At 44.8% G+C, this 27,565-nt stretch overlaps 1 protein-coding gene across 2 annotated transcripts in view; it reads right to left on the bottom strand.

The window, feature by feature from the left end:
- The window catches only part of G2E3 (G2/M-phase specific E3 ubiquitin protein ligase), a 50,297-nt gene extending 24,328 nt beyond the window's left edge, over positions 1-25,969 (bottom strand). For both annotated transcript variants that reach the window (XM_073639048.1, XM_073639049.1), the window contains exons 1-9: positions 25,822-25,969; positions 22,933-22,988; positions 21,369-21,463; positions 12,758-12,859; positions 11,620-11,744; positions 8,925-9,090; positions 8,659-8,765; positions 1,614-1,730; positions 992-1,116 (exon numbers count right to left, since the gene is read on the bottom strand). In XM_073639048.1, coding sequence (XP_073495149.1) covers positions 992-1,116; positions 1,614-1,730; positions 8,659-8,765; positions 8,925-9,090; positions 11,620-11,744; positions 12,758-12,859; positions 21,369-21,463; positions 22,933-22,988; positions 25,822-25,838 — 910 coding nt within the window. In that variant the 5' untranslated portion in view covers positions 25,839-25,969. The remainder of the gene's footprint in view (positions 1-991; positions 1,117-1,613; positions 1,731-8,658; positions 8,766-8,924; positions 9,091-11,619; positions 11,745-12,757; positions 12,860-21,368; positions 21,464-22,932; positions 22,989-25,821) is intronic.
- Positions 25,970-27,565: the final 1,596 nt, after the last annotated feature.

Genomic DNA, 27,565 nt, shown 5'->3' with positions numbered 1-27,565 from the left:
GATCCTGGGTTCAAATCTCACCAAGGACAACATCTGCAAGGAGTTTGTATGTTCTCCCCGTGTTTGCGTGGGTTTCCTCTGGGTTCTCCGGTTTCGTCCCACACTCCAAAGACAAACTGATAGGGAATGTAGATTGTAAGCCCCAATGGGAACAGCGATGACAATATCTGTAAAGCGCTGTGGAATATGATGGCGCTATATAAAGGAGTATAACAATTAAAGGGGTTGTCCACTACTTGGACAACCCCTTCTTTATCCCAATGTTTGGCCCTGATATAAAAAAAAAAGAAAAGAAGAAAAAGCCTATACTCACCTCCCATGCTGGAGCCGTTCCAGCAGGGTAGATATTCGCGGTACCCGTGCTGTTGTTAAGACACATGACGTTGGTGCCCAGTCAGCATTGGACAAATCGAACATGAAGAAGTAGTCCGGGCTGCAGCTGATCTGACTTCCTCTTCATAGTCAATTTGACAGGAGGCGGAGACAGTGACGCCAGCACTGATTGGGTGCCAGGAACACATGTCACAACAACAGCACGGGTGCCCCAGGGAGAGCGAGTGCCGACTCCGCGGGAACAGCGCTAGCACTGGAGGGGAGTATAAGCTTTTTTTTTTTTTTTTTTTTTTTTTAATTGGGTCCAAGCGTGGGGTATGAGAAGGAGTTGTCCAAGTAGTGGACAACTTCTCTAAATATATACGTACACACACACACTGAAAATTTCATGGATGGCTTCAATTGAAAGGGAACCTATTACTTGATTCAGGCTTCCCAAACCATGGGCTGCACAGATTGCAGGCTTTTCATAGTATTGTGCCATACTAGGTGTATAGTCTTATCCTCATTACTGAATGATTTTTCACAATGGTCTTCCATATTACCTAAATAACTAATCCTAAAAAAATCTACAGAATATAGTTTGGCAAGAAAGATATAGATATAGATATATATATAGATATATTAAAAAAAAAATAAAATAGTGCTGTGGAGTTACCTGGAGAGCAGCTGATACTTTGACATTCTGCACATTCCCAGGTCGGGTTCACCTGCTCCACTGAGGAGCAAGCAATGTGAGTGCCACTGGAGCCACAGCACTGGCAGCGGACCACTTCCCACTTACTGTTAGGGAACAGATAGAAATACAGAACTAAGTCTCTATGCAAAATGCCGCAATCTCCACAATTACTTACCAGTGCACTGTCTGCATAATAAAAGCTTAAAAGCGGCTGTCCACCCCTACCCGCCCCCTGTTTGTCTTCATAGCCGAACACAAACATTTCTAATTGTCTTTTACTACATTACATACATCTACCGCCAGTCACGTGAGTGAATGTTTCTCTATTTTCTTCCATCCGGTCCTCTACTCTTTTGGTCTCATGCCCCCCTCACGAGCATGAGCTACAGCTAGGAAGGGGACAGATCAGAGAAAACACCACCATGAAAAAAGTTTAAAAACAAAATGAAAACACATGACGGTCAGCAAGATGCCGGCTTGGAGGCATGTAATGTACTAGAAAACAATTCTGCTTGTCTGCAGCGGTTAGGACTCATGGGAGAGGGAGGTTGTAGTGGACTGCCCACCCAATATGCTTGCATATGATATAGAGGACACCCACCTTTCTGGGATATTATAATCCCGACCATTCCGGCAAAGGCACTTTTCAACATCACATCGTTGGTGTCGCACCAGAAGCTCCTGGAAAGCGTTTTCTTCTAGCTCCCATGAAGCATCTCTGCACGCAAGAGAAAAAAACGTGAATGAGAGCTGCATTAATATTCAGTAGCAGCTGCACCATCAGTCACTGCATGGTCACCCAGGGCTTCAGATGCACAACATATAAGGTTGCTGTGAAAACGTATCACCGCTGCTAGGCAGCAGAACATGTGCAGTGCTTCAGCTCTTTTCCACTGAGCTTGTAGGTGCAGTTTGGAAGCTGGTCAGGATCTCTAGAGCGTGCCATTTCTCCTAATCCTGGCCAGCTTCACAGTAGTGCTTACAAGCTAGACAGCAGAAGTGATCGGTCTCTTTGGCAACAAGAAATAAACAAAAAGCTAATATCTTAAGAATGGCTGCAAATTTTAATAAACAGTAAATTGAAAAAGTTATAGTTTTCAGACAGGAGAGATGGCCCACACCCTCATACATGGTTTCATTGTTATAACTGTTTTGTTACATAAAAGTTTTAAAAAGCCACAAATCCATGTTAAGGTACAGATCCTTGTTACAGGTGTCTACATCAGACGGCAGAGGAGTTGATGAATCTTCCATTTTAGTGTGTTAAAATTAATTAAAACATTATATTCATTTTTTTTGCTCTATAATTTTCTTATGTTGTTGCAACTCACTATGGGGCTACAATATTCTTTAAAGGGGTATTCTCCAGTTGTTAATTCGCTTTAATTCGCTAGACAGCATCAAAATAAGCAAGTTCGCAATTGACTTGCTTTTTCCAGCTGCTGTCATTCTCCTGCAATGATAGCTTATATCTTTCATAGTGTACAGCTGGTTTCCATGGAGCTGCCTACTTCCACCTCCCTCTCAGCTTCTGACAAGCTGTGGTTATAAATCTTGCAAAATACCCATCATCAACAGCTTTCAGAGCAGGTCTCCTAATCACGGCTCAGCTCTTGCTATACAAAGCTGTGAACTTGTTCAAACGCCCTCTCTGTATAAATAACAGTGTAGACTTCACAAAAAAACACTGATAGATGAATGTGTTATAGCAGAACTTGTACTAGGCTTTATAGTTCTACTAATGCTACAGCTCTACTGCTCACCAGAACTGTCACTCAAAGAGGAGAGCCCACCCTGCCAGACACCATGAAGTGAGGAGACTGCTGAGTTGTGAGCTGCTCAAGAGACATCCTGAGAATAAAACTATTAAAAGTTGGATCTCTCCTAAATTAAAAATTAGGTTTCTTGGAATAATGATTTGTAGCAATGGATCTTTAAGTAGGAGGCTCAAATTATCTTTTTATTATCTGTCTAATTTTACTATCTGCAGTATTATACACTCCTCAACATTGAAATTGCAACAAGGGGAAAAAAAAAGTGGTGGAATAATGGAAATCACAGGATGGATAGACATGTTACAGATATGAAAAAAAAAGTAAACATTTTCAAAACAAACACACACACACACACAGTACAGACCACACACCTTCTCATTTAAGAACTTTCTGTATTTTCATGACTATGAAAATTGTACATTCACACTGAAGGCATCAAAACTATGAATTAACACATGTGGAATTATATACTTAACAAAAAAGTGTGAAACAACTGAAAATATGTCTTATATTCTAGGTTCTTCAAAGTAGCCACCTTTTGCTCTGATGACTGCTTTGCACACTCTTGGCATTCTCTTGATGAGCTTCAAGAGGTAGTCACCGGAAATGGTCTTCCAACAATCTTGAAAGAGTTCCCAGAGATGCTTAGCACTTGTTGGCCCTTTTGCCTTCACTCTGCGGTCCAGCTCACCCCAAACCATCTCGATTGGGTTCAGGTCTGGTGACTGTGGAGGCCAGGTCATCTGGCGTAGCACCCCATCACTCTCCTTCTTGGTCAAATAGCCCTTACACAGCCTGGAGGTGTGTTTGGGGTCATTGACCTGTTGAAAAATAAATGATGGTCCAACTAAACGCAAACCGGATGGAATAGCATGCTGGTGCAAGATGCTGTGGTAGCCATGCTGGTTCAGTATGCCTTCAATTTTGAATAAATCCCCAACACTGTCACCAGCAAAGCCCCCCCACACCATCACACCTCCTCCTCCATGCTTCACGGTGGGAACCAGGCATGTAGAGTCCATCCGTTCAACTTTTCTGTGTCGCACAAAGACACGGTGGTTGGAACCAAAGATCTCAAATTTGGACTCATCAGACCAAAGCACAGATTTCCACTGGTCTAATGTCCATTCCTTGTGTTCTTATGCCCCAACAAGTCTCTTCTGCTTGTTGCCTGTCCTTAACAGTGGTTTCCTAGCAGCTATTTTACCATGAAGACCTGCTGAACAAAGTCTCCTCTTAACAGTTGTTGTAGAGATGTGTCTGCTGCTAGAAATCTGTGTGGCATTGACCTTGTCTCTAATCTGAGCTGCTGTTAACCTGCAATTTCTGAGGCTGGTGACTCGGATAAACTTATCCTCAGAAGCAGAGGTGACTCTCGGTCTTCCTTTCCTGGGGCGGTCCTCATGTGAGCCAGTTTCTTTGTAGCGCTTGATGGGTTTTTGCAGCTGCACTTGGGGACACATTCAAAGTTTGCCCAATTTTTCGGACTGACTGACCTTCATTTCTTAAAGTAATGATGGCCACTCGTTTTTCTTTACTTAGAATTTGTATTATGGCAAGAAAAAAAGCAGCTAACAGTCTACAGTCATGGCCAAAAGTTTTGAGAATGACACCAAAATTATATTTTCACATGATCTGCTGGCCTCTGGTTTTTATTAGTGTTGGTCTGATGTTTATATCACATACAGAAATACAATTGCAATCATATTATGAGTACCAATAGGTTATATTGACAGTTAGAATGAGTTAATGCAGCAAGTCAATATTTGCAGTGTTGCCCCTTCTTCAAGACCTCTGTAATTCTCCCTGGCATGCTCTCAATCAACTTTTGGACCAAATCCTGAATGATAGCAGTCCATTCTAGCATAATCAATGCTTGCATTGTGCCAGAATTTGTTGGTTTTTGTTTGTCCACCCGTCTCTTGATGATTGACCACAAGTTCTCAATGGGATTAAGATCTGGGGAGTTTCCAGGCCATGGACCCAAAATCTCTATGTTTTGTTCCATGAGCCATTTAGTTATCACCTTTGCTTTATGGCAAGGTGCTCCATCATGCTGGAAAAGGCATTGTTGGGCGCCAAACTGCTCTTGGACGGTTGGGAGAAGTTGCTCTTGGAGGACATTCTGGTACCATTCTTTATTCGTGGCTGTGTTTTTAGGCAAGACTGTGAGTGAGCGGATTCCCTTGGCTGAGAAGCAACCCCACACATGAATGGTTTCAGGATGCTTTACAGTTGGCATGAGACAAGACTGGTGGTAGCGCTCACCTCTTCTTCTCCGAATAAGCTGTTTTCCAGATGTCCCAAACAATCGAAAAGGGGATTCATCAGAGAAAATGACTTTGCCCCAGTCCTCAGCAGTCCACTCCCTGTACCTTTTGCAGAATATCAGTCGGTCCCTGATGTTTTTTCTGGAGACAAATGGCTTCTTTGCTGCCCTCCTTGAAACCAGCCCTTGCTCAAAGAGTCTCCGCCTCACAGTGCGTGCAGAAGCACTCACACCAGCCTGCTGCCATTCCTGAGCAAGCTCGGCACTGCTGGTAGTCCGATCCCGCAGCTGAAACAGTTTTAAGATACGGTCCTGGCGCTTTTTGGTCTTTCTTGGGCGCCCTGGAGCCTTTTTGACAACAATGGAAGCTCTCTCCTTGAAGTTCTTGATGATGCGATAGATTGTTGACTGAGGTGCAATCTTTGTAGCTGCGATACTCTTCCCTGTTAGGCCATTTTTGTGCAGTGCAATGATGGCTGCACGTGTTTCTTTAGAGATAACCATGGTTAACTGAAGAGAAACAATGATACCAAGAACCAGCCTCCTTATAAAGTGTCCAGTGATGTCATTCTTACTTAATCATGACTGATTGATCGCCAGCCCTGTCCTCATCAACACCCACACCTGTGTTAATGGATCAATCACTAAAACGATGTTAGCTGCTCCTTTTAAGGCAGGACTGCAATGATGTTGAAATGTGTTTTAGGGGTTAAAGTTCATTTTCTGGGCAAATATTGACTTTGCAAGTACAGTAATTGCGGTTAAGCTGATCACTCTTTGACATTCAGGAGTATATGAAAATTGCCATTACAAAAAATGAAGCAGTAAACTTTGGAAAAATTACTATTTGTCTCATTCTCAATACTTTTGGCCATGACTGTATTCAGTAGGACTATCAGCTGTGTATCCACCAGACTTCTGCACAACTGATGGTCCCAACCCCATTTATAAGGCAAGAAATCCCACTGACAGGGCACACCTGTGAAGTGAAAACCATTTCCGGTGACTACCTCTTGAAGCTCATCAAGAGAATGCCAAGAGTGTGCAAAGCAGTCATCAAAGCAAAAGGTGGCTACTTTGAAGAACCTAGAATGTAAGACATATTTTCAGTTGTTTCACACTTTTTTGTTAAGTATATAATTTCACATGTGTTAATTCATAGTTTTGATGCCTTCAGTGTGAATGTACAATTTTCAAAGTCATGAAAATACAGAAAAATCTTTAAATGAGAAGGTGTGTCCAAACTTTTGGTCTGTACTAATATATATATATATATATATATATATATATATATATATATATATATATATATATATATATATATATATATATATATATATATATATATATATATATATATATATATATATATATATATATATATATATATATATATATATATATATATATATATATATACATACATACATACACACTCACATATACATACAGTGTCCAGAAATGCCTGCATTTACACTTAATGGCTACTATCAGTGAGGTTATTAAATGTTGTCTGAGGTCATGTTCTGCTGAGCTGAAGGCGCTTGGACAAATCATCAAGATCCGTTGCTGGCAGCTTCTTGTGCAACTGCCGACCAGTGATGTTTTCAGAGGTGTGCAGTGGGACACAAGTCCGGAGGCGCTGTACGTCATGGTTTCATGTTTAGGCCACACAGGCTACTCACAGTAGCACAAGCAACATGCGACCTGGCATTTTTGTGCTGAAAAATGGCTCCTGGGACACTTCGGAGAAGTGGTGGTACCACTGGTTCCAAGGCAGAGTCTATTAGTGCACCTGGAATGAAAACTAAAGAGGTCCGGCTGCCGTACATTATACCACCCCACAATACAATCTCTTCAAGGTGTTGCTAATGTGGTCTCCAGAAAAAAACTTTTCAGTGTGTCTACCCCAGACTTATGATTAGTACCTCTTCTCCTGTCCTGTACAGTGGGTGTAATCCTCCCTGTCTGCTGTAATTCTGTATGTCTTAAAAGATGTGATTTTAAGGTTCGTGACAAATGTTGGTAAAAATTTCAGCTCGTCCATGAATTTTGGTTCAATTGTCCAGAAAAAAAAAATTGAATTAGTAACTTGGCAAAAGTGTCAGCGACTTCTGAGATGGGCACTGATTTAAGCAAATCTGTACATGAGCATTCTTTGAAGAAAAATACATCACCAAGTCACACATATTTTTTTAATAGGAGGTCTAAAAATAATTTGTTAATCTGAATGAAAAACAGCAGAAAACATGTGAAGCAGTAAATCAAAACTCATGAGACAATTTAAAAAAACAACTGAGGCTATAGATATATCTGAATACTACAAACAATGCATCCACATGGATTTAAGAGAATCTATCATCAGGTTTTTGCTACCCTATGTGAGAGCACCATAATGTAGAGGCAGAGACCCCAATTCTAACAATGTGTCACTTATAGGGCTGCTTGCTATAGTTTTGCTTAAAGGGAAGGTGCCGCATTTTTACATTATGTAAAATAAATTAAAATGTAAAAATTCCTTAATGTTATAACATTTTCAAGTGCCCAGTATTTATAGTTTATTTTTTATTAATTTGTTTTGCAGCTACAGGGGGCTTCCTTCTTGCTTTTCAGGAGCGTAAGAGTTACTGCACTACACTCACACTCCTTCAAATACGGCAGCCCTGTACATAGGCTTCAGCGGTTGGATGCCGACCCTATCTGTAACATTGTAGCCACATTAGCTGTGAACTGGGCACGCCTCTGTGGGCACACAAGCTCCCCCAGCTCTGTTCTCATATTCTCCCATCCTCCACTGCCTGTGCAGTAAAGCTATGGACCCTCACCACTGCACTGTTTAGTCTCCTCAGTCCTGGACTCGCAGCTGCTCTCTTCTCCACTGCGTGCAGCTCTGCTCCTCAGGTCCACGTTGCTCCACAGTCCGTTGTCTTCCTTCTGCTTGCTTTTCTGTATATATACTGAGATCCACTTCCTGTTTAGCAGCTGGTTGAGATTAGATCACAGTGCAGTCACCAAGAAAATGCGGGTGCATTGTCTCTAGTCTTTATTCTGCGTCCCCCACTTTTGGGTGTAGTATAACACCTAAAAGGGGAGGGAAACATTGATGTCACAAGGACACTGCCCCAATTTTGCAGCTAACGTAATGCAAGTAAGCATTACTGTAGCTGCTTGAGGTCTATACAGGAAGATGCTCCCCCTAGCTGCAAGTATAGGTAATTTTTTTTTTTTTATATAGATATTTTGCATGTTGCAGTGTTTGCAATCTATGCAAACACTGCATTACAAAGCTTAAATTAATATTATAATGTTATTTCCACAAAAATAAAAAAAATTGATGGCACCTTCCCTTTAAAGGCAATGTTTCTCAAACTCCAGTCTTCAGGAAGGTTTAGAACACTATTAACCTGCAGGTCAATAGCGTTTTTTTCACACGACAGATTCCCTTCAACCATCAGAGCTTGGAATGCATATCATGGGTTTAGAAGTATCAGAGACTCTACCTCTGGTTCGCAATAGTCTGAGCACTTCATGCCGGACAGCCTTCAGTGTATGTTTATTCTGGATGTGTAAAAATATCGAAAAAAAAACGCATCACCACATACCGTTCTGGAATATGGATTCCCATGCGGAGCATCTCCTTCTGGAACTTGTCTCTATTATTGCATACTGTACACCGGAAGAAAAATAATCCAGCGCTCAGAGCTTGATGCTGAAATAGGGAAAAAGAAGGTGGAAGACGGAGAGAGAAGAGCTTTCAATGCTGGCAATACATGAATGGGATGGGGGAATAAAGGGGGTAAAAAAGTTAACAAATAAAATAAAAAGTTGTGAATTAGGAGGGATATTTTTGCTAAGAACATTAATATACCTGTAGGCAGTCTCTATGGTACCAAGATGTCTTGCAACAAGGTCCTTGTATGATGTGGTAAGAAGGGACATGGTCAACGTTCTCCAGGCAGATTGTGCACGGAGAAGACTCGTTACTTTGTGTGGAGAGGGCTTTCTGTACTGGTCGATGCTCCCAGCAGTAGGACCTTCAAGAATAAATAAGTGCTAACAACCGGAATATAGGGCCAGTGATCAGAGAGCCTCACAAATAAGAGGGCATGCCAGGGTTCAGCTGCTCCCACCAGTATAGTGGATCGATATGTACTACTGACACTTTCAGAAGAAGTAGCCATTTCTTTCATACAAGAAAAGGCCACGTGTTTCTGAAGAGAACCAACCTTTTTCTCAAGGCTTCTTGACATATAAAAGTTCACATTGGCATATTTAAAAGAAAAAAGGGCGCTAAACAGGGGTCAAGACATACCCTTGTGACGTGGATCATAAGTCACTGTTATGTGGTAGTGTATTAATACTATATTCCTTCTCTGTCCATAATACAGGCTGTAAGCGGGGAGAAATACAAAATACATGGGGAGTCAGATAAAATGTCCCAAAGCTCAAAAATGTTTTCGTTTGTTAAAATGATTTGGCATATTAAAAGATAGCAATGGATGTCATTCACAGGGGAGTCAGGATTAACACAGGGCGAGCAGAGGAGAGATTCTGAATAGCGCAAAAAGTGTCACATTTATAAGGGGAAAAGGAGCCATTACTGAAGGGGGAAAGAGGGGAGTTATCTTGAATGTAATCCAATGTATTGACCCAATGACCATTATTAACATATAGGAGCATATTGGTAGGCCTTGTAATCATAGCAGGGCTATAATAAACACAAGGCAAGCCCAAGAGAAATCCTCCATGATAGTACAATAAAATGCAACACTTTGTACTATCATGGAGGATTTCTCCTCAACTTGTTTCTTAAAGGGAATCTGTCACCCCCTGGGACTTTTCAGACCACTAATATGAGCATACAGGTGATAGAAATGTGAATCTATACTTACCTGTATGGCCCATATTAGCGGTCTGGCTTCTGTGTAATTGCATTTTATTAAATGATTTCTGCCAAGCTTGGCATCCCCCAGACGCCAAGAAATCCCCGCCTACTAGCCCTATTTCCAAACTCACCCCACCTCTCCTGCACGTCACAGGCCCTGTGAAGTGCAGGGGAGGGGAGGGGGGGAATATGATAATTAAGCATATAGGCGGTGATTTGGGGGAATATTAAGCACATAGGCGGGGATTGCTTGGTGTCCCCCAGATGCCAAGCCTGTACAAAATAGAATTGATTAAAGTGCTTTTCTCTGCAATCAGACCTCTGCTATGGGCCATACAGGTAAGTATAGATTTACTTTTCTATACCCTGTATGGCCATAGTAGAGGTCTGATAACTCCAAAGTGGTGACAGATTCCCTTTAAATGTGATACTTTCTGCTCTATCAGAGAAGCTACTCGGCTTGTGCTCTGTTCCTCTCGACCCCCCGGTGGGTCCTGCACCCCCACTGCTATCTTTTAATATGCCAAATAAATTTAACAACTAAAAGAAATGTAATATCGGGTCATGTTATCTGATTTCCCATGTATTTTGTATTTCTCCCCGCTTACAGCCTGTATTGTGGACAGACATGCAAATATAGAATAAAATTCTAATACTACTAAGTAAACTATCATGTAATAGCGACATATGACCCACATCACAGGAGTGACCCTTCACCCTTTAAGTGCCTTTTTTCCTTTTAAATATGATGCATATGTGACCTTTTGTATGTCAAACAGCCCTGAGTATTCCTGACACTGACTGCACTTTTATGAAATAAAGTGCTATTTATTCTGAAAGTGTCTGTAGTACTCAGCAATCCAATATTTGCTGAACCCCATCATTTTCCTGCCATGACTTCCTATTGGCCAGAAGGATGCTTGCCCTATGAAGCACTTTCCCATTCAGGACTAGTAGATCCCCACTAATGGCATCCTCTGACAAGTGATATTATGCTCTTGGCACTCAAGTGACAGATGTAGACATAAGTCAATAATGGGGAAAAGAAAACAATGATAAGCTTGTTATTTTTGGCTAACAAAGCTCCATGTACAAATGATGAATAAGATGGGAACAGGGGTTCGAGAAATCAGATTTCCACGACTATGATGATTACAGCAACGGCATCTTTTTAAAAGGGTAGACAGCCCCATTACTTGTCATACAGCGGAGACATGTTGTGCTGCTTATTACAGCAGGACATCTATATGGATGGATCTTATTGTCATCAACTAGTGGAACTGGGGCAGTTCAAATAAAACATAACTGGATGCAATCGTGCAGCCGAGCTCTGATCATACTGACCGCGGTGTGGAGGGAGTGCAAACCCATGGGTGGAAAGGGAGTTTGGACCCAGGGGATAGGATATTTATCACCTATTTGGTAGTTGCATGATACATATCTAATATGGAAAACCCTTAGATCTTACCAATAATACAAAAACATTTTGTTTAGTAATATTAAAAAAATTAAATCGTCAAGTGAAAAGATACAGAAAATGGCACAAAATGTTATGCTGAGCAATGCTCTTACACTGGCAATGTTACATTTGCATGACAGATTGCCAGTCCATGGGATGATACGTCTCGTAAGCTTGCTAATTAATCTGAAGAAATAAACTTAAGAAGCAAGAAATTACCTGAAGGTGTCCATGAACTGGAAAATGCACTGCTTTTCTGTCCCACAAGGAAAATGATAACCACGTTTGCAACGAGGAAACACACAGCCGATGGATGCGCCGGGTTCTTTACAAAAAAGGCATTTCTGAGAAAAAGGAGCACAATGGTAATCACGTAAATAATTGCATCGAGGTTAGTGAGAAATTAATAGTGTCATTTTATTGGTAAGTAACTTGAGGTGTGGTAGACATTGTGAATACTACACAACGATGAGTGAACACTGGTAGGTAAGGTCCGAGGAATTCAGCGAGCCCCCTCTGGCTAGACTTCAACAGAGTTTGTACTAAAGGGGTGTCCGTTACTGGAAGATCCCAGCTTAATCAATTCAGGATCACAATTAAAATAAACTTGTTGCGTACATGCAAGCTGCAGCCAATCAGCGGCTGTTTTTTTTTACTGCAGCTAATCAATATTCTGTCAGGGGTGATGCAATATTTAAGGCTGAAGCTGATGTGACAGATCACTGGCTGCAGCCTGCACATAAGTCATGTACCTCTCTGGGGACAGCGGCACCATCATCACTGGAACGTCGCCGCTGCAGAAGAAGAGCGTCCAATGTTTTTTATTTATTAGGGTCCTGAATTGATAAAGTTGGGGCTGCACAGTAGTGGACAACCCTTTAATAATCTTTACCCTGTTACTATGATAGGGGATAACTTTTTGATCGCTGGGAGTATAACTGCTAGCATCCCAAGAATTGGGTGGAGGTCGAGCACGTGCATCGGTGCTTCATTCATTCTCTATGGAGCTGCTCGATAAAGCCTCAGGAACCCCGGATTGGTGTGGGTGTGGGTGTGGGTGTGGGTGTGGGTGTGGGTGTGGGTGTGGGTGTGGGTGTGGGTGTGGGTGTGGGTGTGTGTGTGTGTGTGTGTGTGTGTGTGTGTGTGTGTGTGTGTGTGTGTGTGTGTGTGTGTGTGTGGTCAGAAAGAGCACAGCACTCGACTTATACCATCCATACTAGCAAATGGGGGCAATAACAGTCCATGGACCCACACTAGTACCAACGTGTGAGAAGTATCGTTAGTAATGCCGGACAATACAAATAATACTAATAAAAAGAAGTGAAATATGGATGCATGACATTTAATCTACATTTACCAATTTCCTGGCTCTGGTTACTTCCCTCTTGATGTCATCAATGAGGAATCCATATATACCCTCGTCTTCCTCACCTCTTTGCCAGATTCCGCTGGAAAGCAGCTAGAAGTAAAGTTATTCATATTAAGTTCAGCAGAGCTCCACAAGTTATTTTCAGATACGTCTAACTTACTCCCTAGGGTTTTCTTGGCTCCCAAAAAATTATTTGGGAAACATTTGGATTTGGCGTAAGGCTATGTGCCCACGATGCAGAAATGCTCAGGATTTTTTCCTGAGCGTTTCTGCATCTCCCTGGCAGAAAAAAACGCATGCGGATTATACATGCGGATTGTACATGTGTTTTTCCTGCCAGGGACATGCGGATGTGAAGTGTTCTTCACATGCATTTCCGCATGCGGGTTGTCAAGCGCTTTCCAGGCGATTTTAGCATCACTTGGAAAGTGCTTGACAACTTGGTCACACTATATAAATCCATGCAACCGGCATGGATTTATATAGTGTGACCCGAGAGAATGTCAAAAAATAAATAGATACTTACCCTCCGATGGCCCGCGCTGTCTTGCTTCGCTCGGTCCCGGCAGCGGTACACTGAAGGACCTGCCGATGTCAGCGTCACGTGACCCGTCACATTACTGACAGTCAGTGCAGGTCCTTCATTCCATCGCGAAGTGCCGGGAAGCAAGGAGGAGCGCACCGCGAACCGCCAGAAGGCAAGTATACATTTATTTTATTCTTTTTTTACAGCTTTTTTTAATGGTACCTGGGTGTGGATGAGACTCTCCTCTACACCCGGGTACCATCCGCACATTAGAACGCGACAATTACGCAAGTACAGATGCAGTCTTGCGGAATTGGCACGTTCTAATGCAAGACAATGGCGGAAAAAACGCAGCATTTCCGCAAAATAATTGGTAGTGCTGCGTTTTTTTCCGCAATGATAATCCGCAGTGGAAATTTCCGCAGCATGTGCACAGCACACGCGGATTATCATTGGGGGACATGGCAGGCCTTCTACCAAGCGCTTTTTAAGCGTTTCTGCAGCATTTTTGCCGCTGCGGAAACGCTTAAAAAACGCATCGTGGGCACACAGCCTAAATGTCTGAGAGCGGAGACCCCCTATTTATCTGAAGTGTAGCTGTGACACAAGGTTAGCCATAAATAAGCAGACTAGACAAGGGGGAGCTGGACGTTCCCGTGCATTAGAAAGTGTGTGCAGGTCAGATCACAATGGACACCATGGTCAGAACTGCACCTTTATTATGGTCTTCAAGAGATGATCATCATCTTGGTAGACAGCAAGGCTGCCCTTACTGAGAATAGCACCAAATACACTGCGGGGTAGAGTCATCTAGACCGGCATTTTATTCCAGACTTAGAGTCTACTTCAGTAAAAGGCAAATTTATTAAGACACACAACTCTTAAAGGAAGGCAGTCACCCCCAAAATGCTAATTAAACCACTTATAAAAGGCACGTAGGGGACTAAATCATACCTGTAGTATTGATTTGAGTGATTTAGCTGCCAGAAAAAAGAGGGATTTTTGGTACTCACAGTAAAATCTCTTTCTTGGAGCCTTCATTGGGGGACACAGGACCATGGGTGTATGCTGCTGTCGCTAGGAGGTTGACACTATGCAAAAAAAAAGGAAAATGGCTCCTCCTCCGCAGTATACACCCACCTACAGGCACCAAGCTCACCAGTTAGTGGCTAGAGCAGTAGGAGAAGCATAAAAAAAACAACTATGCAATGCCCAACGGGGCACAACCGTGAAAAACTAAATGAGATGCCCAACAGGGCAAACTGGACATATGTCCAAAAACAGGGAGGGTGCTGTGTCCTCCAAAGAAGGCTCCAAGAAAGAGATTTTAGAGTGAGTACCAAAAATCCCTCTATCGCTTCATTGGGGACACATGTCCATGGGAGGTCCCAAAGCAGTCCCCTGGGTGGGAGAACAGAAGATAGTCACAGACTAGGTCAGACTGCGGCAACTGCCGCCTGCAGAACCTTCCGTCCAAGACTGGCATCAGCTGAAGAATAAGTGTGGACCTTGTAAAACCTTGAAAAGGTGTGAAGAGAAGACCACGTTGCGGCCTTACAGATTTGAGAGGCCGAAGCCTGATGGCGGACTGCCCAAGAGGCCCCCACCGCCCTGGTGGAGTGAGCCCTTACTCCGGGAGGGGGAGGTTTGCCCGAGATGCGATGTGCCTCCAAAATGGACGAACGTATCCAACGGGCGATGGTCGACTTTGAAGCAGGGAGACCCTTGCGATGCCCCTCAGGGATGACAAAAAGGCCATCTGAGCATCGAAGGGAGGCCGTTCCAGAAAGGTATACACGTAGAGCTCTGACCAGGTCCAGTTTGTGCAGGGACTTCTCCCGTGGATGCACTGGAGCAGGGCAAAAGGAAGGCAAAACGATGTCCTCATTAATGTGAAAAGCGGAAACCAAAAAGGAAGGCACCGGCCTGAGCACTACTTTGTCTTGATGGAATACCAGAAAAGGCGACAGACAAGAGAGGGCTGCAAGTTCTGCGACCCTTCTAATAGAGGTAACAGCCACCAGAAAAGCCACCTTCCAGGAAAGAAGAGAGGCTGGAATGTCCTGAATGGGTTCAAACGGAGACTGCTGTAGGACGCTTAGGACCATATTAAGGTCTCATGGTTCCACTGGAGGGCGATGGGGTGACCCACCTGGCGCCCCCCTTTGTAGAAACATCCTGACCTGAGGACGGCTAGCTAAGTTACGTTGGAATAGAATGGACAAGGCCGAAACTTGGCCCTTGAGAGTGCTGAGAGATAGTCCCGTCTCTAGGCCAGACTGAAGAAAAGCCAAAATGACTGGCAACGAAAAAGACATAGGAGTCAGCTGATCCTGTTCGCAGTTACGAAAAAAGGCTCTCCAAGTTCTGTGGTATATACGCGAGGTAGAGGGTTTTCTGGCGTTAATTAGGGTCTGAATGACATGGTCCGTAAAGCCCACCGTCTTCAACACCGCGGCCTCAACGGCCATACCATTAAATTCAGAGAACGAGAACTCTGATGAAGAATAGGACCCTGAGAGAGGAGGTCCGGACGGTCTGGTAGTCTCCAGGGGAAGTCGACAAGCAGATTTAAAAAGATCTGCGTACCAGACGCGTCTGGGCCAATCTGGGGCTACTAGGAGAACAGGTACTCCCTCTGTCTTGACCTTTTTGATGACTCGAGGGATCAAAAGGTAGAGGTGGAAAGAGATAGGGCAGTTGGAACTGTGACCATGTTATGACTAGCTCGTCCTGGGCGATTGCTAGCGGATCGCGGGACCGAGCTACTAATGACGGAACCTTGTGGTTTAACCGGGACGCCATGAGGTCGACGTCCGGCGTGCCCCACCGTAAGCAGATTTGGTGAAACACCTCGGGATGGAGAGACCATTCCCCTGAGGCGAGGCCCTGCCAACTGAGGAAGTCGGCCGCCCAACTGTCGACCCCTGGAATGTGGACTGCTGAGATTGCCGGGACCGTCTTCTCGGCCCAAAGTAGCACTCTTGCCACCTCCTTTAAAAAGGGCTTGCTGCGCGTTCCTCTCTGATGGTTTATGGATGCCACGGCCGTGGCACTGTCCGATTGTACATGGACTGGGAACCCAGCCAGGATCTTCTGCCAGTGAAGCAACGCCAGGTAAATCTCCCTTATCTCCAGAATGTTGATTGGAAGGGAGACTTCGTGGGGACTCCACCGGCCCTGGACCGTGTGTTGTAGAAAAACTGCCCCCCAACCGATGAGACTGGCATCGGTCGTGACCACCTGCCTGCGAAGCGGAAGGAATGATCTCCCGGGTCTGAAGGAAGAAGGGCGGGACCACCATGTTAGCGACCGTCTTACTTGACGAGGTAACTTGATGCGTCGATCTAGAGATGACGGATTCTTGTCCCAAGCTGAGAGAAGGGCTAGTTGAAGAGGCCGGGTATGGAACTGGGCAAACGGAACTGCCTCCATGGCTGCTACTATCTTTCACAGGACACTCATGCATAGGCGAAGGGAGTGTGGACTTGGGTCGGAGAGGATGTGGATTCCTTGTCGTAGAGAGTTTATCTTTTCTCTCGGAAGGAGGACCCGGGCACGGGTCGTGTCGAACTGCATCCCTAGGAAAGTTAAGCGTTGGGATGGGACCAGGGAGGATTTGTCTGTGTTGATCAGCCAGCCTAACCGGGAGAGTGTGTTCAAGGTGAGGTGGAGACTGTGGAGACAGTCCCTGAACGTGGGTGGGGCCTTTGATTAACAGGTCGTCGAGGTAGGGGATGATTACAATTTCCCTTGTTCGAAGAATGGCCATCACCTTCGTGAAAACCCTCGGGGCTGTAGCGAGGCCGAAGGGGAGGGCAGTGAACTGGTAATGCGCGCTCCTGAAGGAAAAGTGAAGGAACTTCTGATGTGACGGTATGCATCCTGAATGTCCACTGAACATAGATATTCCTTGGTTTCCATCGAGGCTATTACCGACCTGAGGGACTCCATCCTGAACTGTCGGATGCGTACATGTCGGTTTAGCTGTTTGAGGTCCAGAATCGGACGCAATGAGCTGTCCTTTTTTGGGACGACGAAGAAATGAGTAAAAAACGGAAAACCTTTCCTGAAAGGGAACCAGGACTATGACTCCTGAGCGCAGAAGGGAGGTGATGGCTTGAAGGAAACCGGGAAGCAGAGATGGTTGTGGGGGGCGGGACCTGAGAAAACGTGATCGTGGGCTGGTGTCGAACTCTATTTTGTAGCCGGAAGTCAATTTCTTTGACCCAGGTATCTTCTATTGCCAAGAATCTGTGTACAGAAGGAGACGGCCGCCCACCCTGGGAGAGGTCCCAGGTTGGAGTGACCCGTCATGCTGAGGAAAACCTGTTGGATCGTGATCGTGATCCAGAGGACTTGGAGGAGCGACTCTTTGAGCGCCAGTTAGGCGTGGGCCCAAAGGAGGGCTTACGACTGTCCCGCTGTGCTGGAGTACGGTCCTGTTGTGAGGAGGGGTTCGGTTGAGCGAACTGACGAAAGGACCGGAACTGAAGGGGGCGTCTCCTAGGAAAAGGGCATTTGGGTCTGGGCTGGGGGGAGAGAGGTGCTCTTACCCCCAGTAGCATCAGAGATGATCTGGTCTAGCTTGGATCCAAACAGCCTAGAACCTTGAAAAGGAAGATTAGTTAGAGATCTTTTGGAAGCCGGGTCGGCGTTCCAGGCTTTAAGCCAAAGAATTCTACGTAAGGCAACAAGATTACTGGAAACCCGGGCTGAGCATGCAGCGGAGTCAAGGGACGCCGTAAGTAGATATTTTCCAGTGTGGCCGATTTGATCAGCTAAGTTGGCCAGATCGTCCGGGGAGGCCCGTGCTAGGATGCCCTGTCTGAGCTGTTTGGCGCATGCGGACACCGCTTTTGATACCCAAGTTGAGGCGAAGGAAGGGCAAAGGGAGGTGCCCGCGGCCTCAAAGGCTGACTTAATGAGGGCCTCAACCTGTCTATCCGTGGTATCCTTAAGGGAGGAACCATCCGGAAGAGACAGTACCGTCTTGGCGGAAAGGCGAGAGACGGGAGGGTCCACAGATGGGGACTCCGTCCATTTGCTGACAAGGTCATGGTTAAAGGGGTATAGGACGTTTAACTTTTTCTTTCCTGTAAAGCGCTTTTCTGGATACTCCCACTGCTTTTGAAAAACACTGAATCTGAAGCAGAGTTACTGTAGATCCCGGGGCGACCTCCGGGGAAGAGGTGTGAGACGCAGGGAGCATCTTGGAGTCTGGACAGCTGGAGGATGAGCTTGTGTGAGTCCGTTTCTGAGAACGTGCCGTCAGTCTTCCCCTGTGAGGAGGGGGCAGGGGTATCTGCGATCCTCTGTGGGGACGTTCGGAGCGCTGGTGGCCGTGGATAACATAGGCAAACGTTCTGGCAAGCGTTCTAAGACCTGCACCAGAGATTGAGAAACCTTGGTAAGGTCAGAGACAGACTGTGACATAACAGCCCACTCCGGAGGGGAGGTGGTTACCACGTCCTGAGCAGTGGGGGGATCTTAGGGTGCCAGCATGGAGGGAGGTTTGCAGGTCGAGCAGAAGGCCGCAGTGAGACCCGCGGGCCACTTAGTACCGCAAAGAGCACAGGCGTAGTATGTGACAATGTGAGAGGGACGGATTGAGAGCTCCCTGGGTTTGGGCATATGTGCCTGACCAGGGATACTGCAGAGGAGAGCGCTGTGGGCAGGAAAGGGTGGGGGTCGTGTCAGGACAGAGCCTACCCGATCCTGCAGAGAAGCGGTCCCGTGTCCCCCTGAACGGCTCCGAAGGTGAGGCTGGAGCAGGTCACAGTAGGTGCCGACGGAGTAGGGAGCCGTGTACGGCTGAATGATGGCGTCGGTGTAGGGGGAGGAGCAGAGGACGCTGCGTTGATGACGGAGCGCGTCGAGGCTCCGATAGGCGGATGGGAAGGGGGGGCGTGCTTGAAAGGCCCCCCGTTGATAGGTCCGTGGAAGGCTCGAGGGTGCGACGGAAGCGTCACTATGCTCCTCGGCCCTGGTTGGTCAAATAGGAGGGGGCGTATAGCCGCCGGAGCGGGACCGTCCACCGGACACGCCCACCCCACCCCGTCGGAGAAAAGTGCGGCAGATTTTCCACGCATAATGAAGAAAAAGGCGGAAGTGGACCAGGGAAGCGCTGTTAAGCGCCATGATGGTGAGAGGGGGAGGGGGGAGGAGGGCAGATAACGCCGGGGGACTGGGACCTACAGCTGAAAGACAGGGAAGTATCTGTCTAGGCGGGTCCGGGAATCGTCTCTTCCTTTCTCCTTCTGAGGATGGTCTCAGGATGCCTTCCTGGATAGGGGGGGGATCCTGGCTTTTCCTCCTTCCCGCACTGTCTGGTCCTGGTCAGTGCAGGAGACGGTGTCAACCCCAGAAAACGGGGGGAAGGTCACCCGCAGGGACCACCGTCTCCCTCCCAGGCCGCTCCGAGGAGGGGGCTGGGGTGGGGTACAGGCTAGGACTGGCCACTGAAATCACCCTGAGACACCTTAAGGTGACAGGGGATAAGTCCTGCCCAGCGGGTACGAGAGTGGGCGATGTGGGGGTAGCCACATTGCTCTCTCGGTCGCTAATGGGTTAACAGGGGACGCAGTGTTCCCTGTTAGCCTGAAGAGCTGTATCTGAAAGAGAAAAAACAAGGATTAATAAACACAACAGGGTTGGATCTGTGAAGATCCAGGTCTACCTCCTACAGACACTAAGCTTAAACTGGTGAGCTTGGTGCCTGTAGGCGGGTGCATACTGCGGAGGAGGAGCTATTTTCCTTTTTTTTGCCTAGTGTCAACCTCCCAGCGACAGCAGCATACACCCATGGTCCTGTGTCCCCCAATGAAGCGATAGAGAAAATAAAATGAAATTCACATGCAAATGAAGTGGTACTGAGCACTTTGTTGTACCTTGATTGATAGCCCTCAATCAGCGGCTCTGCTGGAGCCCCACCGCAGGGACACATTGTTAATGCAGGTTCCCGTCGCTGCCTCCTGTCTGCAGACAGGAGTACTGGCAGTGGAACTATGAGCACAGCTGGGCTCAATCAGGAGGTGTGGAGCCCCTGACTGAGCTCAGGTACAGCCTGACTGAGTGCTGTCAAACAAGATATGACAAAATGGTCAGCATGTAGAGTAATGAGGGGCGCAGTGAGGCACCGAGTCCTTGGCCGAGCAAAGGATGCACCGAAGCCCCTCTCATCTGCAGTGTTGGGCAGTCACTGACTTTGCATCCTTCATAAAAAAAAATAATTTGGTGCGGGCCTTAGAAAAGTCAACTTAAAGAAAAGAAAATGTTTAAAATATATATATATATAAAAAGAAAGCGCAGCAACACTCCATTATGGCCAAGATACATAAAGACAATAAAACCATTTAATTTAAACTGTGTTATTACTCAATGAACTTTACTTACAAAAAATGGAGGTTCTTAGCGCATAAATTGGCCAATTCATGTGTGCCCATCAACCGCTGCAAGGTGACCTCCCATCTGATGGGTACTACTCTGCCTACATGCCTCTCTTGGGCTACAAGCCTATAACTCTGGACAGAACATGCCACTTCTGGGCTAAAACACCTCCATTTTTTGTAAGTAAAGCTTATTGAGTAATAACACAGTTTAAATTAAATGTTTTTATTGTCTTTATGTATCTTGGCCATAATGGAGTGCTGCTGCGCTTTCTTTTTATATATCTTATTCAGTGTCTGCAGCTTGCACCTGTTCACATTTAGGATGTGCTGGTCAGTTTTTTGAGATATATATATATATATATATATATATATATATATATATATATATATATATATATATATATATATATATATATATATATATATATATATATATATATATATATATATATATATATATATATATATATATATATATATATATATATATATATATATATATATATATATATATATATATATATATATATATATATCGGCCCAAAAGTGTGATCGAACATTGACATAGAGAGGTCCAGCTACAATATGTATATACAGAAATAAAACAAACAAAAAAAATATATGCTTAAGAAATTAAAATAGTGTTTTGGGGTCTGCTGTATCCGGATGTCCCAAGACTCACCAGGCAGTAATAATGCAGGGTCAGGTTCTGCTCTACGTAGGTCTTCTCCCCATATTTCTCAGTGCAGTCGTCTCGACGTCCACATAGGATGCAGGCTGTCAGGGTCATACAAGGTACAAATGTGAACTTTTTTATTTTTTTACACCAGAAATTACATATTTGTTTTGTGAGATGTGACGATATTCACATTTTGCCACGCACTCTGGTATACACCTACTATCCTTATGTATGCTTTCTGTTTTGCAGCCACATACAAAAGATTTCTCAAACCATGGCGCTCACTGGATTTCTTTTTATTTAAATACTCCGGTATGTAATTCATACAGTGCCTTGAAAAAGTATTCATACCCCGTGATTTGTCCCACGTTACACCCACAAAAAAATGTTCTCTCATTGGGATTTTATGTGAGTAGCAAGCATTTGTAAAGTATAAAAGAAGTGATAAATGGTTTTCTAAATATTTTAGATATAAATCTGAAAATTGTCAGGTGCATTTGTATTCAGCCCTCTGTAGTCTGATACCCCTAAATAAAATAATGAGTGATCGACTGCCTCGAGAAGTCACATAATTAGTTAATGGAGACCACCTGTGTGTAATTTATTCCCAGTATGACTACAGCTGTTCTGTGAAAGCCTCAGCATGGTTATAAGATAAAGGGGTCACAACAAGTTCCTGCAGATAGGGGATAACTAACTGATTGGTGGGTGGCTGACCGCTGGGATCGGCCGATCGGTGTAGGTCCCAGCTGTCGGACAGCAATATCACCTTTAAAGTGGACAAACCCTGTAAAAGTGTAATTGTGGTGCTGCAGATTTCTGCATCTGAGGCGAGGGGTGCAGACGACATCAGGACTCCACATACATCTCAGCATCATGCACATCTCGGTAGGAATGTGGGATCATAATGTCATTGGCATAATAAGGATACCCCTCTCTTTAAGACAATAAAAACAAAAATAAAGACAAAACAAAAAGTCTGAGTTTCCTCAATGTCAGCTTTTACCATCAATTTCAGCAGTGATTTTAATGTATAGGAAAAAATAAACAAATGACAACGCTTCTCCTCTCCATTACAATGTTAATCCCGGACAGCTCACTGATTATGCACTGATGCCATCCACGCTCTGTGATAACTGGCCGATAAACTTATATTGGCCGATTTTGATCCATGATGAGAATAAAAAAAAAAAAAAAAAGACACGTCTCTGATATTTTTTATGCATGTACATTGCCAGCAAGAAATACATGCACAAGTCTTTCCTGGGTCCAGGGCTGTGGAGTACTGATAGTAAAAAACTCATCAGCCCTCATGTTCATTCCTGGCTCCGCTCTCATCTTCTTCTGTTCAGGGTCGTGCGTATTAATAAGTACGAGGCCAATGTATAGTGTAAAAACGGATTTACAGCCGATCGTAGAGGCAGACTCTGGAAACTAATGCTCGTCTGCCTGCTACATTTATACTGACAGGTGTCAACACATCTTGTGTCAAAAAAAACCAAAACAAAGCAAAAGTGATTCTTGCACATTGACATTTTGTAGAAAGAATAAAAGACTCTGTACTCACGCAGGCTGGATGTGGCGGAAGGGCTCGAGCTGCTCATGCTGACACCTTTACGCCTCCTGCAAATAAATACAATGAATGTTAATGTGTACAGGCACTTTAGCTGCTAAGTTATGGCAATGTTTACTGAGTGCAGTTAAAGGGATAGTCCAGCGACATAATGTAGAGACAGGGATCCTGATTCCAGTGATGTGTCATTGGGCTGCTTTCTGTAATTTTGATACAATGACTGATTTATCAGCAGGACATTATCACTAGAGGACTAGTAAACCTGCTGCCATGTAGTCCTCTATATTCATGAGCTCAGTATAACCCCGCCCCCAGCACTCATTGGCAGATTTCTGCCTATGCAGAGTGTACACCAAGCTACCAATCAGTGGTGTGGGCGGGGTTATACACAGCTCAGCATTTAGAGAGCAGCTAGATCAGCAGCGGTTAAAACAGGAATCAAAACTACAGCAAGCAGCTCAGCAAGTGACACATCACTGCAAGTCAGGGCTTCTGCCCCTACATCATCCTGCTCTCAGATGAGGGAGCAAATAACCTGCTGACATATTCTCTTTGAACTCCATTCACTGGTTACATTTAGCTTTTGCCAGAGCCGGTAACAGCTGATCAGTAAGGCTAAGGTCTCATGCAATGTTTTTGCAACATTTTTGCAGCCAAAACCTGCTCTCATGACAGTAACAATGAAGCATTTTTTATTACATTTGTGCTTTTTCTACAGTAGGTTTATTCACCAAAATGACACAAAAAGCGTTTGTTGCTTTTTTTTTTTTCTCCACTTTCTCCATTACTTCCTATGGGTTAAAAAACACTGCAAAAACGAAAGCATTCACACACTGCAGTTCTGAAAGTCAGTTAGGAAAATAAAGACAAGCGCCTGCATGAGATTTTTGTGATCTCACAGCTTTTACTGCTACTGTAAAATGCTATTTCTTTCCTGCAGAAAAAAACGCAGCTGAAATGCTACATGTAAAGATAGCCCAAGTATGTCAGACCCCCCCCTGAACCAATAGGACTGCAGTTTAATATGGCGAAATAACTAAAAATACATCAATATTTTGTGTCACAAACAATATATTAAAACAAAAACGGAACAAAAACGAAACAAAAACGAAACAAAAAAAACTTTCCTGCTCCATCAAGTGATAGTAGACCGATTAAAGAAGTTGTCCACCACTTTTACATTGATGCCCTATCTGTCAAGTGGTAGTGGCCGCCGTGGTGTACTGCACATCCGCCTCCCATTCAAATGAATGGGAGGCAGATCTGCAGTACACAGCGGCGGCCACTACCACTTGACGGCGGAGCCCCGCAGGTGAGCACTTGCGGCCGGCACTGATAACAGCCGATAGGCGGGGGTGCCGCATGCGGGACAACGGCTGATCATACACTGATGCCCTATCTTATGGATATGGCATCAATGTAAAAGTAGTGGACAATCCCTTTAAGTCAGCCAAGTACAGTGCTCAGCAATCCCTTACAGGAGTTAATTGGGACTTTTAGGCTCTTGCTGCACCATTCGAACTTCCAAGCTGAGACTATCTTTTTCTTATGGGGATAATAACTAGCTGCTAACTACCTGCCTATTCTCTGCTGGCACACAGCGGTCACAGACTGCACCTGCCGGCGTCACATCGACAGAGCAGCATCTTCTCTTCCGCCCTGCGGATGTCACGCTGATTGACAGAAGCCTCCTTGCTGCCTAACTGCAGGAAGTCAGCTGTCAATTAGCATGACGGCTGTCACTCAGTGACGACCCATCGATTGTACAGCCTGGAAGAGAAAGAGCTGCTCTGTTGATGAGTGGTGAAGTGAAGATATAAAGTCGCCGGGTAAGCAGCAGAAATCATCTCCGTGCAGAACAGTCGGGGAGTCAGCAACTTCGTATAGTATTTAATTATACATATGAGAAAATCTCCACAGCAGCTCCAGCGCCCGCAGTCATCGCTACTGTGGCATTAGTGGTGACATCACATGACAATCACCGGCTCAGCCGTCAGGTGCAGTTTAGCAGTGATTGTCTGCAGTGGTCAGAAGATGTTGCTATGACATCACTGCCCAAGCAGCATCGATAAACCCTAGCAGCAGCGGTGGGGAGCCATCAATGGAACGTCAAATACAGCCATCATTATTTACATGCACAGGAAACAAATAGTTTTCAGAAAAATAAAACATGACAGCCCCTTCCTTTAGGGGCAAATTAAGACACCTGTGAAACACGGACTAAGGTGAGGACAGGTACCTGACCGTAGCATAGACGTATAGGAGCGACAGGGCAGCAGTGTGCGGATGGTCCGTGCATGGACAGCAGAATCCAGGTGTGCAGCAATGACAGCGAGCAGAGATGGTGAGAAAAGACGCACAATTACCGCAGAACATCATATACTGACTGTTAGGCTATGTTCACACAAGTTTTGTTTTTTTTCTGCAGCTAAATCTGCTGACAACTTAACTCTGGCAGGAAAACAGCTGCGTCAAAAATGCAGGTTTTACTGCGTTTTTTTCCACCACCCATTACTCCCTATGGGTGAAAAAATGCTGAGAGAAGTGACATGCTCTATTTTCCAAAAAATGCAAGCAGGGAAGAAAATACGCAGCAAAAAAAAGCAACATGTGTGAACAGAGGATTCTGGTTTCTCATACACTTTGCTGGTACTGCCAGACGCAGCTGAAAATTCGCAGCTGAAAATTTACATAAAAATCTGCTGCAAAACACAACGTGTGTGAACATAGCCTAATATGGGTGAGTCACACAACACGCACCAATAACGCAGCCAGGTCACCAGCGCTGACAGCCCTGCACACCGAGGGGAGGCCAGTAACCAGCTATAACGGCTGCTAAGGGCACTGAGGCCTCCACAGCCCGGGGACGGCAATACTACGTACCCAGAGCGGCGCTCCATGGCCCGGGACGTCACCTACTCCGCTGTCTCTTTCTCTCCCCCTTCAATGTTCGAACTGCCACCGAAATTCAAACCCTAACATCCGGCTCCATTCCGGAAACCCCTCTATCCAGGTGGGGGCGGAGCTTGCGTCTCACGCCTCGTTCTGACTGGACGGATCCATTTCATTGTGTGATGGGGGGGGTTTGGGGTGCGTAATGTATGTTGCGGTGAGAAATGGCTTCTTCATTCTATCAGATATTTTTGGGGAATGAATTTAACAAATCCCGTTGTCCATTTCCTCTCTTACTCAGCTTCGTACTTTTTTTTTTTTAATTCAGTTCTGCTCTACTGCGCATGCGCAAGTTCGTGACACCGTGCGATCATTTTATCAGTGGTAGGATGTGTTGGAGCTGCGGGGTTGTATGCTGGACGCTAGATGGCGCTGTAAACACGAAAAAAAAAACGCTCACGGAGCATTAGAGGAGTACCAAGATGGCGGCAATGGTGGCCTCCAGAACTCCCAGCTGCTATTGCCATTTATCTGTACCTAATGATCACTTTATAGACTTTGGAAGACCTAACAGGACAGTGGCTTCATTTATATACCACAGTCAGGGGAAGAAATACTGCACTGTCACAGGGCTGCTGCAGTTAAGAGCTGCGGTATGACTGCTGCATGTGAACGCAACCTTAAAGGTTATTCCCATAATCATAAATGCAACTTATTGTCCCCTTTTTGTATATAAAAGAGACTGGCAAATGTGATCAGTTTTCCAAAATGAATTGTTTAGCTACCATGACTCCTCCCACATTCAAATATGCAAATAGCCTCTTCATAAAAGAAGAAGACAGGATCTTTAGCACCACCTATTGGATAGAGTAATCCTAAATCAATATCAACCATGAACGAGCCCTGCCACGTGATTTAGGACAATAAATCAAACCAGAAACTCCATTTGCAGAGACTGATTTCAGGGTGTTTGCTCCTCATCAGTGCAAAGCAGCACGTGTGATTTGATTGGTCAGTTCTCCTGCTTTGCACTGATGAGGTGCAGACACTCTGAAACACATGTTTGTAAAGGAGTATCTGGTCTGGCTTCTTATTCTATCTCATCTTTCCAGAATGTTTTCGTTTTTGCACAATTTTTGCAACATTTTGTGAAATATGCTACTTTTTGTGCTAAAAAAAATCACAAAAAAAGGTTAAAGACAAAAAGAAAGATGGATTTATTCTTGGACTGGGTGTGTCATTTTGAAGAATTTGGTGCAAAAAACGGCAACAAATACCATCAAACAAAAAAAAAGAAAAATTATTTAAAATGTAAATGATGAATTGGGACCATTGTGTTTTTTTCCCATGGATCTTGAGAGTCAGACCACCCCCTGCTTCCCTTCCATATTAAAAAGTAACTCCAGATATTAGCTGGTAACCACAGGTCTGGTTCTCCTAAATCCCAGTAATACCTCCTGGTATGTGTGACTGTGACTGCTCATATGGGTATTAAACTGAGGGCTATATCTGCAGCAAAATTGTTGTAGATTTCTTAGTTGAAGTGCGGTGGAATTGCAGGACATTTAACCTTTTACAAATTTTCAGCATTGGTCAATTTAAGCTGCAGATATTTTTTTTTTGCAGAGTATTACGTCAGGGCCGGACTGGCCATCTGGCAATTCTGGCAAATGCCAGATGGGCCAGTGGAAGCCCAGCAAGAGCAGCCGAGACATAGACAGAAGAGTCGCATGCT

Source organism: Phyllobates terribilis, unplaced genomic scaffold (assembly GCF_046119375.1).
Source record: "Phyllobates terribilis strain yellow unplaced genomic scaffold, ASM4611937v1 Scaffold_7__3_contigs__length_470593459, whole genome shotgun sequence".
Classification (NCBI taxonomy): Eukaryota; Metazoa; Chordata; class Amphibia; order Anura; family Dendrobatidae; genus Phyllobates; species Phyllobates terribilis.
Note: the sequence above shows the minus strand (reverse complement) of the source record. Positions and strands in the feature narration are given on the sequence as shown.